Source organism: Carcharodon carcharias, chromosome 18 (genome assembly GCF_017639515.1).
Source record: "Carcharodon carcharias isolate sCarCar2 chromosome 18, sCarCar2.pri, whole genome shotgun sequence".
Lineage (NCBI taxonomy): Eukaryota > Metazoa > Chordata > Chondrichthyes > Lamniformes > Lamnidae > Carcharodon > Carcharodon carcharias.
This window is the reverse complement of record NC_054484.1, coordinates 99,493,667-99,511,244: the sequence shown is the minus strand read 5'-3', so window position 1 is coordinate 99,511,244 and position 17,578 is coordinate 99,493,667. Positions and strand designations below refer to the sequence as shown.

General features: G+C 44.4%; 1 protein-coding gene across 2 annotated transcripts in view; it reads right to left on the bottom strand.

The window, feature by feature from the left end:
- The window catches only part of wwc3 (WWC family member 3), a 223,241-nt gene that overhangs the window by 95,230 nt on the left and 110,433 nt on the right, over nt 1-17,578 (bottom strand). For both annotated transcript variants that reach the window (XM_041211908.1, XM_041211909.1), the window contains exon 3: nt 1,716-1,919. In XM_041211908.1, the coding sequence (XP_041067842.1) occupies nt 1,716-1,919 (204 nt within the window). The remainder of the gene's footprint in view (nt 1-1,715; nt 1,920-17,578) is intronic.

The following is a 17,578-nucleotide window of genomic DNA, read 5'->3' as shown; positions in this document are numbered from 1 at the left end:
GAAATTTCTGAACAGCAGGCAAGTAACTCTGGGCCATTGGTAAAATCCTCAGGAGTGTCCAGCTCTCTATATTCCTGGAGAGCTAAACAAATTAAATGTAGTCTATAAAATAGGAGCACAACCAGTCAGTCTGCACATAATAGCATCAACAAAATAGATCCGCTTTAGGCAGGAATGAACTACTTGACAGAAAATAGTTTGGAAAGAAAAGTCATGTATTATAAGACGATGGGAAGATGAGATTGTGTTCAGGTAGACTGCTTCTTTCAACTAAAGAGAGAGGGCTAGGGCGGTGGGGTAGAAGGGGTGTGTCACAATCTCAAAGTAATGTAAAGGACTAAACAAGGTGAATGTTCAGAGGTGGTTCTTTTCCGAGTGAATAATGGAGCTGTAGGAAAGGCTGCTGGCGCGTGTGGCAAATGCCAATTTGCTGATTCCTTCAAACGAGATCAGGAGTGGTTTCTGGTTGGTGGGAAGGTCAGGGTAGTATCTCATGACATTAAATCAGGGTCAGAGTGGTCTATTAGAACAGATTTGATTACTGAAGGAACCTGTCCGGTTTCTCACCCACCAGTTGGCCGGGATGTCTCTGTTTTTTGTTTCTCCCAGGTGATTAGATAGCATCAGGTGGGTTGGGATGTGTCTGCACAAAGTATTATGGTGCTGTGGGACAGGCTGGGTGGATGATATAGTCTTTTTCTGTCCAGCATTGTTTGCAACTCCACTGCCTTCTCCCTCTGACTCATTGCCAAAGTAGTGTGTGTGGTATAGGATGGAGTTTGGGGGGGGTGGGGGGGGAGAGACAGCTTAAAAACAAAGAGACTGTGATGATTCTATACGTCCCACCTTCAAACCATAGTTTTTCCAGCTGATGTGGCAAAACTAGGGCAACAGATCCAAGTCAGATTCCATCTGAAGCCGGTGTGTGGGGTGGGGGAGGGGTAGAGAAAGAAGAGAGAGAAATTGGCAAAATGGCCCACACATGTAAAATAGATTCTTTGAACCAAACTCCTCCCAAATTTAAAATCAAAACCACTGTGTGCTACTCGTGCTGGTCTCCCAACACCTCCACATTCCTGGTGAACTAAACGACTAGTGAGGGGACCTTCCTAAGTAGAAGCAACAGCCAGGTGGTTGTGCAGGATAGCCGCAATATTGGCTTTAGCAATTACAGTACGCAAATGGGTTACCTGATGGAAAATCCTTTAGAAACAAAGGCCTTGTGTTATTGGCATCAAAATGACTACATTGTTACCTTATTAGTGCTAATCTGAACTTGCTCAACTGAACTCATGTTTCTGTTTATGCACCAAACCTCAACATTCCAGCCAGCTGCTGGCTGCATCTGGGATGAGTAATTCCAATTCCTCGTAGCTCCCCAGAGTGAAATAATAAGTTAAGGAATACCAACAGATAAGAGTGTGTGGTTGGGAGGGTGGGGAGGTGGGGAAAAAGAGGGAGTATACCAATTTTCCAACCTGCAGTCTATTAATTAAATCTCAAACTCCGAAGCACTGGCTGTTGTGAATTGATGTTTAGGCCGTGCTACTCAGGGCAGACGGTTTGTCTTAAAGTTTGAACAAATTGCATCCGCTTTGGATTTTGATTACATTTGAAGTCGATTCGGCTTACCGCAAAAATAAAATGCCAGTATGAGCTACAGGTTCCCACTGACCACCTGCTCGAGTCAGAAGGAACTTCACGTAGGTACTTACAACTGACGTAAGAGATGCTGTCATTCTCGCACAGGTCATGCAGCTGCTGATATTCCTCCTGGGCAAGTGCCAAACGTTGCTTTTTCACCTGGTAGATCTCTTTCTTGGCATTAAGAGCCTCCTGGGCCACCACCAAATACTCTTTCAGCATACGCTCCTGTTCCCGTCGCCATTGCGCCCTGGGGTCTTCAATCTGGGTGACCTCTACATTAATGAGAATTTTATTAGTACAGAAATCCGAACACTGTGCTACAATCAAAGTTACGGTACAATGCAGCTAATCATTGTGATATTTTCTTCCCCTCTTTCAAGGCTGCGTTTCACCACACAATCCTGTAAACGATCGATTAGTCAGCAGTAAGTCATTTACAAAGGGAAGCATTGATCATTTACAAAAATTGCCTACTTTTAGTCATCTCACATTTTTCAGAGATGATGAGCTTTAAAAAACACGCATACTGCTCGACCTTACTGGGCATCACTCATGGACAAAAGTTTCAAGAAATCAGACTGCATAAATAAATAAGTCTAGCTTCCTTGTACGCTTCAGTTCTGTGCACAAACCAATCATTGCTCACTCCATCATCACTGGGTCAAAACCCTGGAACTCCCCATACAACAGCACTGTGGCAGTACCTTCACCACAGGTACAGCAATGGTCTACTTTCTTGAGGACAGTTAGGGATGGGCAATAAATGCAAGCCTAATGTAATGGCTCAAGGAGTTGAATGGCCCATTCCTGTTCCTAGGTTCCTAAATGCCACCCACGAGCAAGAAAATTATACTTCAACAAATAGCAAAGTCACAATCAACCACCTTGGTGAGAAATTTAATAAAAACAGAAAGTGCTGGAAAATCTCAGCCAGTCTGGAAGCGTGAACTCGAACCGTTATCTCTATTTCTCTCTCCACAAATGCTGTCAGACAGAGTTTTTCCAGCATTTGCTGTTTTTGTTTCCATAGTATTTTAGCTTTATTTTAGTAAAAATGAACCCAGTTGCTTTGTACTTTTCTCAATGTGTTGATTGGGACGTTATTGCATAGTTCCAGGTATAGCTCAAGTACAGTGCTTTGACTTGTGTACATTTAATACACTGCAATACCTGGCATACTGCTGTCATGGATTCTAGCAAGCACTGAACGTTTTGTTAACAAATCTACATACAACAAGTTTAATTAGCTTTGTTAACATCCTCTCTTCCATCACAAAATGTTTAATAGAAAACTCATAAGTGATTTCAAAGGTCAGTGTAGCAATAGAAGGGCATGAAAACAACAAAAGAGCTTGTAAAGAATGAAGATGAAAAGACCTCAGATTGTTTGCATGTTAATTCTGTGAATTAGTTTGTGGTCATTCCACCCATTAGCTCCTCTGGATGCTTGCAGTGTGCAGTACTGAGAGACAGTTACACTGTTGGAGGTAAGCAGATTTAGAAGAATTTACTATACATGTTCTAACTTTTTTTCTTCCTGATATCAAGTCTTCATTCCATCAATACTTTGGTCAGTCCCTCAAGCTCTTTGTCCTCCATTCAACCCCAGCAATAAGTCCGCTTTCCATACTAAAGGGCCCATCTCAACCTCTAACCCTCAAATAGGTTCTTAAGGGCTTTCCCTTCAAACCCTCTCCTCAAAGAGTTGCACGCTTTCTGCCTTGACCTCCCTCAAGAGTCAAAATGTGCTTCTCCCTTTCCTCCCTTCCACCCCATGCTCACCACCACCCACCCTCATTATCCCCCACCCCACCCCTGGAGAAACTTCCTTATGCAGGAAGTGGTTAAAAATGTGGAACTTGCTACCGCATAGAAAGGTTGAGGCGAATAAAGTAGATACATTTAAGGAAAAGCTAAATAAGTACGAGGGAGTAAGGAATAGAAGAATATGCTGATGGGGTTATATGAAGTAGGAGCAAGCTCATGTCGAGCATAAACACCAGCGTAGGCCTACTGCCTATTAACCTTTTGGTGCTGTAAATTCTATGCACCAATTCACATACATTGGCTTTCATTCCAGCATGGTTAATAGTCTGGGAATTCTAGACTTTTACACTTGAGATGCACTCCTATCCACGTGCTCTACATGTTGTTATGTCAGCCCTTAAATGTGGCAAGTCAGTTGGCAAAGTGAAGTATGGAGGAGGAGGTGGTGGAGGGGTGTGGAAAGTCACAGTGTAAGCCCAGGATGTTCAACCATCCAGCAAGGCACATCGTGCTGTTGGTAGGGTGGAGAGGGAGGAGAGTTACGCGAGGCAAGTTCATGTCTAAGCAAGAGGTTCTCAGTCAATATTTTCAAGGGTACATCATGAGCGTGAGAGAAACTACCATTGCACCTGACTGAGAATTTTTGCCTGGTGGAATGTGTTTGATGAGGCGTGTTTTGTTCGGCACAACTGGCAAACACCAAAAGTGGAGAAGAGTCAGCAGACCAGACACAGAAATAGTATTAAAATTTTCTTCCCCCTAATGGTGTTTTTCCCCTCATTTTATTTAACAACTAACAGTAATCAAAAGACTTGCTCTCATTTACAAAATATAAAAGTTAACTTTAAACGTGGCACAATGTAGGATATATTTCACAAGGAGTTTATAAAGAGCTTGCACAAGACACTCTGGTTTTGTGCTACGCATTACAGTCCACACTGAACCTTGAAGGGACTGGAAAGAAAGCCCACTTGTGCTTTCGCATTAAAGAGCCCAATGGACTCTATTCTGAATGCAGCACACTTTAGTCTCAGCCTGACTAACAAAGCACAGTGCAATGGCATACCATTGACATTCTTGTTGGACCTCAAGTTAAGAGCCACAGATTGTTCAAACTTGATTTGCTGATACAGAAGACAACTTCTTTTGATTGGTAACAGCAGGCAAAATGTACTGGGATGAAAAGGAAGGTTTTATTCTTCCCATGATTGGGATGAGTTCCCAGTCATGAAATCATCTTCTAACTTAAAAATGTCCAGCTCTCGTCACTGAAACAGAAAAGGTACAAGGCACAGAGACTGACTTAATGAATGGCTTTGAAATAGCAGTCTCTGATGTTAAAAAGAACCTAGTCGCATCAGTACACTGTATTCAATAGCTCTGGTCTTCACAGAAAAGTACATTACAACAAATAGTCTGATCTCTAAAACTGAAAGAGCAGATGTGATAGAAATGTTCCAAATAACTGTGTTCCTCTCCACAGATGCTGCCAGACCAGCTGAGTTTTTCCAGGTATTTTTGTTTTTGTTATGGTCTCACCAAGGCCCTGTACAGCTGCAATAAGATATCCTTGTTCCAATATTCAAGTCTTCTTGCAATGAAGGCCAACATACCATTTGCCTTCTTAACTGCTTGCTGCACCTGCATGCTTGCTTTCAGTGACTGGTGTACAAGGACACCCAGGTCCCTTTGTACATCAACATTTCCCAATCTATTACTATTTAAATAATACTCTGACATTCTGTTTTTCCTACCAAAATAGATAACTTCATACTTCTCCACATAATACTGCATCTACCATGTATTTGCCCACTCACCCAACCTGTCTAAATCACCATAAACCCCATTAACACTCTCCTCACCACTTAAATTCCCCCCTATTTTTGTGTCATCAGCAAACTTAGAAATATTACATTTGGTTCCCTCATCCAAATCATTGATATATATTGTGAATAGTTGGGGCCCAAGCACTGATCTCCTGCAGTACCCCACGAGACACTGCCTGCCAGTCTGAAAAAGACCAGTTTATTCCTATTCTGTTTCCTGTCTGCTAACTAATTTTCAATCCATGCCAATATATTACCCCCAATCCCATGTGCTTTAATTTTACACACTAACCTCTTATGTGGGACTTTATCAAAAGCTTTCTGAAAATCCAAATACACCACATCCACTGGTTCTCCCTTATCTATTCTATTAGTTACATCCTCAAAAACCTCCAGTAGGTTTGTCAAACATGATTTCCCTTTCATAAATCGACGTTGACTTTGTCTAATCCCGTTAATATTTTCTAATTGTCCCATTATCACATTGTTTATAATAGACTCTAGCATTTTCCCTGCTACTGATGTTAGGCTAACCAGTCTGTAATCGCCTGTTTTATCCCTCCCTCCTTTTTTAAATAGTGGGGTTACATTTGCCACCCTCTGATCTGCCAGGACTATTCCAGATCCTACAGAATTTTGGAAGATGACAACCAATGCATCCACTAATTCCATGGCCACCTCCTTTAGTACCCTGGGATGTAGACTATCGGGCCCTGGGGATTTATCAACTTAATTTCTCCAGCACTATTGTTTTAGCAATACTAATTTCCTTCAATTTCTCCTTCTCTCGCGGCCCTTGGTTCCCTAGTCTTTCTTAAACCTTAAAATTAGAGCCAAGCCAATTCGGGGGTGAGATCAGGAATCACTTCTTCACACAAAGGATAGTGGAAATCTGAAACTCTTTCACTCAAAAAGCTGCTGAGGTTGGGAGTTGATTGAAAATTTCAAAACTGAGATTGGTAGAATTTTGTTAGTTAAGGGAATTGACAGTTATGGAACCAAGGAGGGTAGATGGAATTAAGATACAAATCATGATCTAATTGAATGACAGAACAAGGCTGAAGGGCAGAATGGCCTACTCTTGTTCCTACATTCATATGTTCCCATTATCTGGTCACTAAAACACAATGATGATGTTTGAGGAGCCAGGCAGCAGGGAGCCACAACAATGATCCTCAATATCAGAGGATTCAGTTAAGGGGTGGGAACCCGGGGAGGAACTGGAGGTTCTTGCATTTTGTGGCATTGAAAGGGAACCTTGTAAGAGGTACCCAGGATAACAACTGGTATATAGCAAATAAATCTCAACCACTTCAAAGTAAACTCCACGGCAGGGCAAGAGTGCAGATTTAAACAAGGACTGATTTGGGACAAATGTCATCAAGTTCTTCAGTTGCCTAATCGAATAATCAGAGACCAGGAGTACAAAATCCCATTATATGCGTTTGAGAATTAAATTCAGTTTCAAAAATCTAGAATTGAAAAGTTGGTATCAGAAAAGGGAACAAGAAGCTACCTGATTTTCGTTAAAAACCCAACTGCTTCATTAATGTCCTTTAGGGAAGGAAACCTGCCTTCCTTACCCAGGGCGGGATTTTCCACCCACTACGCAGCGGGAGTGGTCGGTGGCGAGATCACGAGAAGTCCCTAGTCACGTTTCCTGACAATGTAAATCCAGGACGCAATTGTCCACTCCCCCCCACCGTCAATGGCAGGTCAGGTTTCCTGCCATCGAATATTGGAAGCTTAATTGAAATGAATTTGCATCTAATTACTGTGGCCACACAACGGAATTATCCTCCCCCCCACCCCCCCACCCCCCGACATCAAATTTAAATCCCACAACGGCCGTGATTTACAGCTGCCTCTAAAGAGGCCTGATCCTGGCAACCTCAACTTCGAGGGGAACTCGGAGGTGAGTGCACACAACGTGACGCACGATTCCAGTGGCTCCGCAGATTCAGTGGGGAGGTCACAGGCAAGTCTCAGCAGGGGCTTCTTCATGACTGGCTTATGATGCTGGGTCAAGGGCGAAAGTACAAAGGGAGAAGGGTGAGAAGGTACCTCGGGGCAAGGGCAACAGTGCAAAGAGGGAAAGGGGAGAAGGCAACCACGGGGCAAGGGCGACAATGCGGGAGGAGGTCAGGGCAGCACTGACTGAACTTTGAGTACAAACACATGTGGGGTCGTGGGGAGCCTGGAGGGTGGTTAGGGTTGGCGGAGGGAGGGAGAAAACGGCCAGGCTAATGGCAAAAACATCTCAAAGATGAGCACTCCACCACAGCTGACAGCATTTAGCTTGAGCTCAATTGGCATGGAGTGAGTTGGAGTGAGCCTGGTCACGCAATTGTGCCCACTGAAGCAACACTAATTCCTGACAGTGCCAATGATTGCTCTTCTACTGTTAACCCCTCACGCACACACTTCAAACTCGAATGAATGCTATGGTGCTGCAGATCCATTGGGTGACCGGGCAAGCTTGAGGGTCCTCTTAGGAAAGGTGACCATGGAACACTGACAGAGGAGTGTGCTCCTAGTCCCTTGCATTATGTTTCAGTTAACACTGAAAAGTCACCCTCATGATACAAGCAAACCACGAAGCTTCGGAGTCCAGCTTAGGAAAGTGTCTGCACCTGAGATGAGAGTTCAGGATGCAGTCGAGTGGCTGAAGCTGCCACCACTCAGTCACGTGGTGTGGGGCAGTGCTGGGTGTGGGCATGGTGAACCATCATACACACTAAACACTGGGCATCCATGTGCTGGCCTGGGCTCTCTGGCATGCATTAAGGAGCCTTGAGAGGCAGCCACAGGCCACGACTTGATCAAGAGTAGTCCTTGAGAAAATTGCATCTCTCTCTCTTTGATACTGCTATGAGAAGACCCTCAGGAACATGGCAGTCTGGTGATCTTGCTGTCTGCTTCATTGTCTTCTCTCCTGCTTATAAGCAGAGAAGAATGCAACAGAGGCGCCTGGCTCGTCAAAGGGAGGAGCAGGACCCTGAAGGCCAAGGGGCAGCACAGCCTCCTCACATGCAGAGGATGAACCCTACAGAGCTGCCGGTCGTAGGCGCGTCGCTAGACCAGGGTCTATAGGTGGCACGTGTGCACCTGCAGATGAGCATGAACCACTGTCAACGATGCCTACGCATATCAAAGGAATGGGTCACACACATATGCCACCTTCTGCAGAGCTTGGCACCCTGAGGGTTTTCACTGCCAGTGGTAGTTAAAGTTACTGCCGCATTCAATTTTTACAGCAGTGGGTCCATCTAGGGCACCACTGGGGACCTTTGTAGGATCTCACAAGCCTCCACCCACAAATGTATCCAGGAGGTCACAGACACCCTTATTGCCAAGGCGCACAATTATGTCAATTTCGACAGAGATCAGACAAGCCAGGATGCAAGAGTGCTGGGCTCTGCTCAGATTTCCAGATTCCCACAGGTGCAGGGTGCCATCGACGGCACCCACACAGCTCTTGAATCTCCGCGGCAACAAGCAGTCCAGTATGTGAACTGCAAAGGCATCCACTCTCTCAACATTCAGCTGGTCTGCAACCATAACAAGCATGTGCAAGACACCGCGGAAACGTTCACGACTTGTACACCCTCAGGCCTCGGGGACAAGGCTACCCACAACGGATGTGGTTGATGACGTTCTTGTGGCAGCCTCAGACTCCCAGTGAGAGAAAGTATGACGTGGCTCATGCCACAACCCGGAATTTGGTTGAGCACACCATCCTAAAACTGAGGTTCCGATGCCTGGACAGATCCAGCGGAGCACTCCAGTACATTCTCCAAAAGGGTGTCATGCATCATAGTGGCTTACTGCACTCTACACAACCTGGCGATGCAAAGGGGGGAGGATCTGGATGATGAGGTGATGCAAGAGCTGCACGTCTCCTCCAATGAGGAGGGACATCGAAGGGGATGAGGGTGATGAGGTTCTGGAAGGCGAGGGCGCGGGTGATGAGGCTATTGCACTGGCCAGACGAGGCAGGCATAACCGTGAGGCCCTCACTGCTGCAAGATTCCAGGAGGATGATGACAAGTTGTAGTGAGGACACTCCTGAGGATCTTCACATTGCATCTGGAAATGGCTGACACCTGTCTAGCTGGGAGCAGCACACATACACTCTGTGAAGAGGCTGATATCATGGAGACGCTGCTGACAAACAGTGTAAGACAATTTCATCCTTCGTCAGACTTCATCACCTGTCCCTTCAGCACCGTACCTTCACCTGTCAGGAATGGTGCTGAGATGGGAGGACAGCCCCGCCTCAAAAGATGCTGAGAGCAGAACCCAGTTACTTTTGGGTACAAGACCGACACGAACACTGCTCAATATAACAATGCAGCATTGACAAGGAGACATTCTAGGGAGTGTATTTACAACGGTCAACATTAAGTACAAGTGATTAACACCCATGCCCACATTGTGCAAATATATCTTCTTGACCCTAGAGAGGAACCTTACATTAACAAAAAAAAAAAAATATATATATATATATATATATATATATATATAAAAAATATATCTTCTTGACCTTTCTAACCCTGCCGCTAAGTCTTGGTGCTCCCCTGAGATGGAAGTGGCCTGCTGACTGCTATGCCTTGTTGTCTATAATGACATTGGCAGGTGTCCTCTGGAGGGCCGAGACCAGGAGGGCCCCAGCCTGCTTTCAGGGTCCTGCTGTGTGGCAGTGGCACCTTCCTCAACCTGCGGAGCTGGGGCTGCTGAGGCCACAGGAAGAGAGAATACGGATGGGCCTGATAATCATGGAGACCCCTGGATGGATGGCACCAGGGTATGCACCTGCTGATCCTCCTTCCTATGGGTGCTTGAGGGGCCTTGGCTGACTCCTTGAGAGGAAGGGGCAGCCCCACACCCCTCTCGCATTGACAATGATGGATGGCAGCAATTGCCTCAGCGATGGAGTTGAGCCTGCACAGTAGTGCAGGATCAATGTCCTGAACCACGGTCTCCAAGACAACCGCCATCCTACCAGTGTTGACCTTGGTACATTGGCATGCTGGAGCTATCATCTCAGACTGAAGGCGGACAGACTTCTCCATTGTGCCTTGCAATCTAAGGAGTGTAGCGGACATCCCTTCCCAAGGTTCCCGAACTTGCCTTTGTAGCTCCAGCCACTGAGGTATGACAAAGTCCAGAGGCTCCTATTCTGACTTGGACTCAACAGATTTCTGGCCTCCAGCAGTCCTCCGAGTGCCGGAAACCTGGGAAGTCCCTGTCTCCACCTGCTGTTGATCAGACAGGTGATGTGCTCACCAGATTGTGATCCCAAGGCTACTCTAAAGCTAGGTCCCACCGACATGTGTGTCTCAGCGCTGGTGGACAGTGTGGGTGAGCACTGTGACGTGTCTTCAATTATGGTGTCATCAGATTCTTTTGCCGAGGTGTCTTCGGGGCTCGAGTAGCGGACCTGGCTCTTGGACCACCTCGGCTGCTTCCCAGATGTGTCTGCAAAAGCAGGGAGAGATAATTAGTGCATGGCATGGGACTGTGGAACAGGAGAATTCACCCACAGCATGGTTGTCTGATGGACGTTTCACTGCTGCGTCTTCACTTGGTTGAGCACCGCTGACCTCACCGTCAGCACTGGAACAGTCCAGATCCTCGCCAGCCAGCTGGATGACTCTTATTTTCTAAGTCTGTGAGGACCGTGACATCGGGCATTCTTCCACCAGTCTGCGAGCTCTCCCTTTTGTGGTGTACTAGCTTGTCCTGCATGAATACAGTGGAGAGTGTGTAAGCAGGACGCCTGCCAGGCCAGACGAGAAAGATGCCTGGCACGTGTATTTTTAAATATATCAAAAGAAAGAGAGACCAAAGTGAACATAGGTCCCTTACAGAATGAGGCTGGGGAAATAATAATGGGGAACCAAGAAATGGCAAAGGAGTTGAATAAATACTTTGCTTCAGTCTTCACGGTAGGAGGCACTAATAGCATTCCAAAAATACTAAATAATCAAGGTGCAAAAGGTGGGGAGGAAATAAATTCAATAACCATCACTAGAGAAAAAGTACTAGGAAAACTAATGGAGCTAAAGTCCGATAAGTCCCCTGGACCAGATGGGTTACATCCTAGGATATTAAAGGAAGTAGCTATAGAGATAGTGGATGCACTGGTAGTAATCTTCCAAGAATCCTTAGATTTTGGAAAAGTCCCGGAGGATTGGAAAACTGCCAATGTAACACCCTTATTCAAGAAAGGGAGACAGAAGACAGGTAACTATAGACCAATTGGGTGAACATCTGTCATTGGGAAGATGTTAAAGGCTATTATAAAGGGTGTAATAGCAGAGCATTTAGAATTACATAATCTAATCAAGCAGAGTCAGCATGGCTTCATGAAGGGGAAATCATGCCTGACAAATTTATTAGAATTCTTTTGAGGAGGTAACAAGCAGGATAGATAAAGGGGAATCAGTAGATGTAATATATTTGGGTTTCCAAAAGGTGTTCGATAAGGAGCCGCATGTAAGGGTACTTAATAAGATAAGAGCCCATGGTATTGGGGGTAGTATATTAGCATGGATAGAGGACTGGCTAACTGATAGAAGACAGAGAGTTGGGATGACAAACTGTAACTAGTGGAGTGCCACAGGGATCAGTGCTGGGGCCTCAATTATTTACAATATATATTAATGACTTGGATGAGAGAAGTGAATGTACTATCGCCAAATTTGCGGATGATACAAAAATAGATGGGAAGGATGAGACAAGGAGTCTACAGAGGGATATAGGCAGGTTAAGTGAGTGGGCAAAAAAGTGGTACATGGAATATAATGTGGGGAAATGTGAGGTTATGCACTTTGGCAGGAAGAATAAAGCAACTCAATGGTATTTAAATGGAGAAAGACTGCAGAAAGCTGCAGCACAGAGGGATTTGGGAGTCCTTGTGCATGAATCCCAAAAAGCTAACATACAAGTTCAACAGGTAATAGGTAAGGCAAATGGAATGTTGGCCTTTATTTCAAAGGAAATGGAGTACATAAATAGGGAAGTCTTTCTAAAACTATACAATGCACTAGTTAGGCCACACCTAGAATACTGTGGACAGTTTTGGTCCCCTTATCTACTGGCATTGGAGGCAGTTCAGAGAAGGTTCACTAGATTGATTCTGGGTATGGAGGGATTTTCTTATGAGGAGAGGTTGAGTTCATTGGGCCTGTACTCATTGGAGTTTAGAAGAATGAGATGCGACCTTATTGAAACATAAGATTCTTAGGGGGTTTTACAGGGTAGATGCTGAGAGGTTGTTACCCCTTGTGGGAGAGTCTAGGGCCAGAGGGCGTAATCTCAGAGTAAGGGGTCACCATTTAAAACAGAGTTGAGGAGGAATTTCTTCTCTCAGAGGGTAGTTAATCTGTGGAATTCTTTACCACAGATGGCTGTAGAAGCTGGGCTGTTAAGTATATTCGAGGTGGACAGATTTATCAAGGGTTATGGGGAAAAGGCAGGAAAATGGAGTGGAGGATTATCAGATGAGCCATGATCTCATTGAATGACGGAGCAGGCTCGATGGGCCAAATGGCCTACTTCCGCTCCTACGTCTTGTGGTCTTATGCGTGGGTGATGAGTGCTACCATAGATGGGATGAGGACATGATCCGCAGAGCAGATAAAGGTGTGTGTGAGACAGTGAATGGTGATGTCCCTTTACCTAGCAGTGAGTGAGATCCCTATGGATGTGTGATGAATTTGTGAGTGTGAGAGTTGAGGACAGTGATGAAAAGAGTGACTTACCTTGGTGGAATGGAGGAGATCACTCATTCTATTTCGACACTGGGTGGCTGACCTCTTTTGCAGGGCGTTGGCACTGACCAGTGCTGCCACTATGCTGGACTGGTGACCTTGCTTGCTGGTCTTCACCCAGAGCAGGGGTTGAGGATTCACTGCGTGTGCTTACACTGCGTCCAGTAGGCGCTTGAGGGAGGCGTCGCCAAATTTGGGGGCAGCACATTTCCTCCCTTTGGCAGCTGTGATTTTCCAGCAGCTTTTGATCCCTAGCGAGTGTTAGCTCTCAGTACGGGCGCCCTTTAAATATGGCGCCCTGATTACTAAAGGCCTGAGGTGATGGCGGGGAGAGGTGAATCAGAGGCCGACCCACTAGTAAACCAATGAGAAACCTGTGCCTCTGCATTCTTGAAGCAAAGTGCTGCACGATACGCTGGAAAATGCCACCTTTGCCATTGGGGAGTAAAATGCCGCTTCCTCCGCCCCATATCGACGTTGCTGATTTCTGGGACAATTCTGCCCCCCCATCTGGCCTAAATGCGACTCCACTCCTACAGCAGTGAGGTTAACTCTTAATCCACTTAGCTAACCACTCAAAGACAACTATGAATGGGGCGATAAATGCCACACATGCTGGCATACCCCACATAGCAATGAATAAAAGAAAATGATGGCATGGATTCCAAGTAGGGTAGGGTAGAGTAGGGTAGGACAGGACACACACAAAGGCTCCTGAAATCATTTACGGGACAACCAAATGCAACGATGCAGAACTAAAGACTCTTTCTGGTTTGAATGGCTCACCTGGTTTACGTGTACAACAAGGGTTTTCTGCTCAAAGTTTTAGCAATAACCTAGGATGCCTCATCACATAATTCAATATCTGCCTGAGAACCTGAATGACATATGCTTTCTATTGGCTGAAACAAAACACTCCAACACAAACATTTCCACTGGACCCTTCACTCTTTAGCTGGATATCTGCAGCATCCAAAAAAGCAGTAATCTTGGCATAAGAGCCAAGGTGCTTTGCATATAAAGAAATCAGCATTAGAAAATAATTTGCTTTTTTTTTTATAAAACTCATCTCTGTACTATTATGATCAGCATGTAATAGGTCAAATCAGTTTTGTAAGATAAAATGTACATTCCAGAAACAGGCTATTCAGCGCAACTAGTTAATGCTGAAGCGAATGCTGCACAGAAGTCTCCTCCTACCTTACTTAACCTAAGCCTATCAATATATCTTTCTATTCCTTTCTCCCTCATGTGTTTGTCTAGCTTTCCCTTGAATGCTCTAGACTACTCCCCTCAACTTCTCTATGTGGTACAGAGTTTCACATTGTTACCACTCCCTGAGTAGAGAAGAAAATCCTGAACATTTTATAGGATTTATTATTGACTATCTTATATTGCTGAAGCCTAGTTTTAGACTCACCACACAAGTAGGGACTGTCAATTATCATATCCAAAGGTTTCTCAAGGTGGGGGGAGGGATGGTGGGGTTTAGGGGGTGGTAAGGGAAGTCACATGACGAAGCAGCAAATTGATGAAGTAAGCAAGCAACAGAAAATCTTAAGGGCCCAATATCTGGAATAACCACATTAATTGATGGCTATATTAGGCAATCAATCAATAAAAACTGCAGTCATTTAAGTTTGACTGATCACTCACTATTCCAGTATAATTAAATCATTAGCTTTAGTTTGGTTGTAATTCAAAAGTTAGATCAACTCCAGTCTGGGCTAGTACATGGACTAACCACTGGCTTGGATATTTGAAGGATAGGACAGGTCCTTTATTGGCTAGAGCCCTCTGTGACTGACAGTTCCATAGACAGAGGTTTCAATCTTGCAGATTTATAAAGCCAGACTATGAAGTTGCAACATTAGTGTGCATCTGCATGTGGCTTTCATAGCCAGCAGCCAAAGGCTCTCTGTGCTCCAAAGCTTGAGTCAGCTTTTTATTGCTTTCATATTTGGAGAATTGTATTTCTACTATAAAAACTGTTCACTCATGCATCTATGTAAACAGATCAATTACTATAGTTCAGCTGAGTGGAGTACTTAACGACTTCTATAAAGAGATGAGAATTTCTGTGGCAGCACAATATATGTTCCAGTTTGGTATACAGAATAAGGGCTTTTCATTAAAAACTAGTGGACGGATATAAAATCTAATTAAAAGGGCTAATGGAATGTTGGTCTTTATATTTCCGCCTTCTTGAGATAAAGAGGTATGTTATAGCTGTACAGGGCTCTAGCCAACTCCATCTCCGCTGCTACATTCAGTTCTAGGCACCACATCTAAGGAAGGATATACTGACATTAGGGGTGGTCCAGTGCAGTTGCACTAAAATGATACTGGGCCAAAAAGAGTTAAATTAAGACGACTGGTTGCAAAAACTAGGCATGTATTTGCTTGAACATAGAAGATTTAGGGATTGAGGTGTCAGGATGATCAAAAGGTCTTGATAGGGTAGAAAGAGCAAAACCACTTCCTCTGGTGGACAAGTCCAGAACAGGATGGCTGGGGGGGGCGGGGGGGGGCTTTAAATTAGAACTGGGCCATTCAGGGGTGATATCAGCAAGCAGTTCTTCATACAAAGAGCTGTGGAAATCTGGAACTCTCTCCCCAAAAACGCTGTTAAGGATTGGATTCAGTTGAAAATTTCAGAAATAAGACTGATTGACTTGTTAGGTAAGGGTATTAGGGGATATGGAACCAGTATGGGTAGTTGAAATTTAAGATATTGATCGGCCTTATTATAATTCAATGGTGGAGCGGGCTCAAACCTACTCCTATACTTAGGTTCCTTTGTTCTTTGTTACAATTCTTGAATCAGGCTATTGTTTACCTGGACAAAGGACATAAGAGGGTGCACTCCACACTGTAAGGGGCACAAAGCTCACTTACAGGAGTGACAAATAATGGTGAACCTGGGGAAATATCTAGGATAAAATTACACAAAATGTGATGGTGAGGGGTGGGAAACAACAAGTGGTTCCCCCCCTTCACTTGCAAATAAATACACTTTTCAGTGTACCCTGTTGACTTCCTTGGCATGCGATGTTATCATTCAAACACTGGAGCAAGAGTAAGTCATTCAGCTCTTCACATTTGCTCAACATGTTAGGGCTTGGTCAAGCTGTACCTCAACTTCATTTACTGCCTTTTTCCCCATAGCTCTTATCCAACATAAATCTATCAATCTCAGTTTTTAAATTGTCAATTAACCCCGCCAACAGCTTTTTGAGGGAAGAGAGTTCCAAATTTCCTTTGTATGGAAAAGTGCTACCTCATTTCACTTCTCAATTGCCTAGTTCTATTTGAAGATTGTAGCCTTTGTTCAGGATTTCCCCACCAGAGGAAATAGTTTCTCTGTATCTACTCTATCAAACATTTTAAACACCTCAATTAAATGACCTCTCAACTTTCTAAATCACAAGGAAATGCAAACCAGATTTATGCAAGTGTCCTCATAATTTAATCCTTTTACTCCAGTTTAATCTGCACTGTGCCTCGTCAAAACGTTAATAAATCCACCATGAGTTTCAGTCCTCAAACTGACTGCAGTATTCCAGAAAGAGACTGATCCAGGCTCTGTACAACTGAAGTATAAATTCTGTGCACTCCATTCCGACTTCCTTAAGGTAAAGGCTGACATTAGTCTTCTTGATTACTTTTTGTACCTGAACACTAGCTTTTGGGGACGTATGAGAGGTCCCACACATCCCTTTGCTGCTAGCTTCTCCCCACTAGCAATGTTGCAATATTCACATGGGAAGTACAAGAGCCTCATAATTAAATATTTTCAAACCTTCTCACAAAAAAATGAAAACAAATTGAATGAGTGAAGTAATGAATGAAGTTGTGCAAGACCCTTGCCTAAACAAGAAACATTATCAAAACAAAACACTCTTCACAACTTGTGTAGCTGCAAAGATTATCTACCACTGGATACCTGTAGCAAGTGTTTGTACAAGCAAGGTAGGGAACCGGATGACTGGGTATGTACAAATGTAGCAAGGCAGGAATGATTGAATGGGTGACTAGCTAATTGTGCGACAAAGAATGCTAATATCTATCTGGAGTACGTGTAAACTTTGAAGAACAGAACTTTCATGTAAGGACACATTTGATTCCTCTGAAAGTTGGACGTGGGTGCAAGCATTATTGAGTCAAATTATGACGGTAGGTTTCACAAGCGCACAAAGCAACAGAGTAAGGGAAGGTGCAAGGCTGTGTAACCCAATAGCGCTATTTCCACGCCCCTCTCCTCCCCTCCCCACCCCACCACTGCCACACCCACCTCCCCCCCACCCCACCAACCAAATTGAAATTGTGAACCAACTACTGTTGCTAAAATCCAAGCCAAAATTCCATCTCTGGTTATTCAATGCCACAGATGTGGTGACCTTTATATGAATACCAGTATAGGATTTTACCACACATTTGAATTATCTGAACCATCCTCCAACCATCCTGAGGTAATTAAATCTATTCAGACTTTGATGTACATGATGGTATTTAACGTGCCTTTTTCAGTGATGTTTTGACAAACACAGGCTGTTGTGC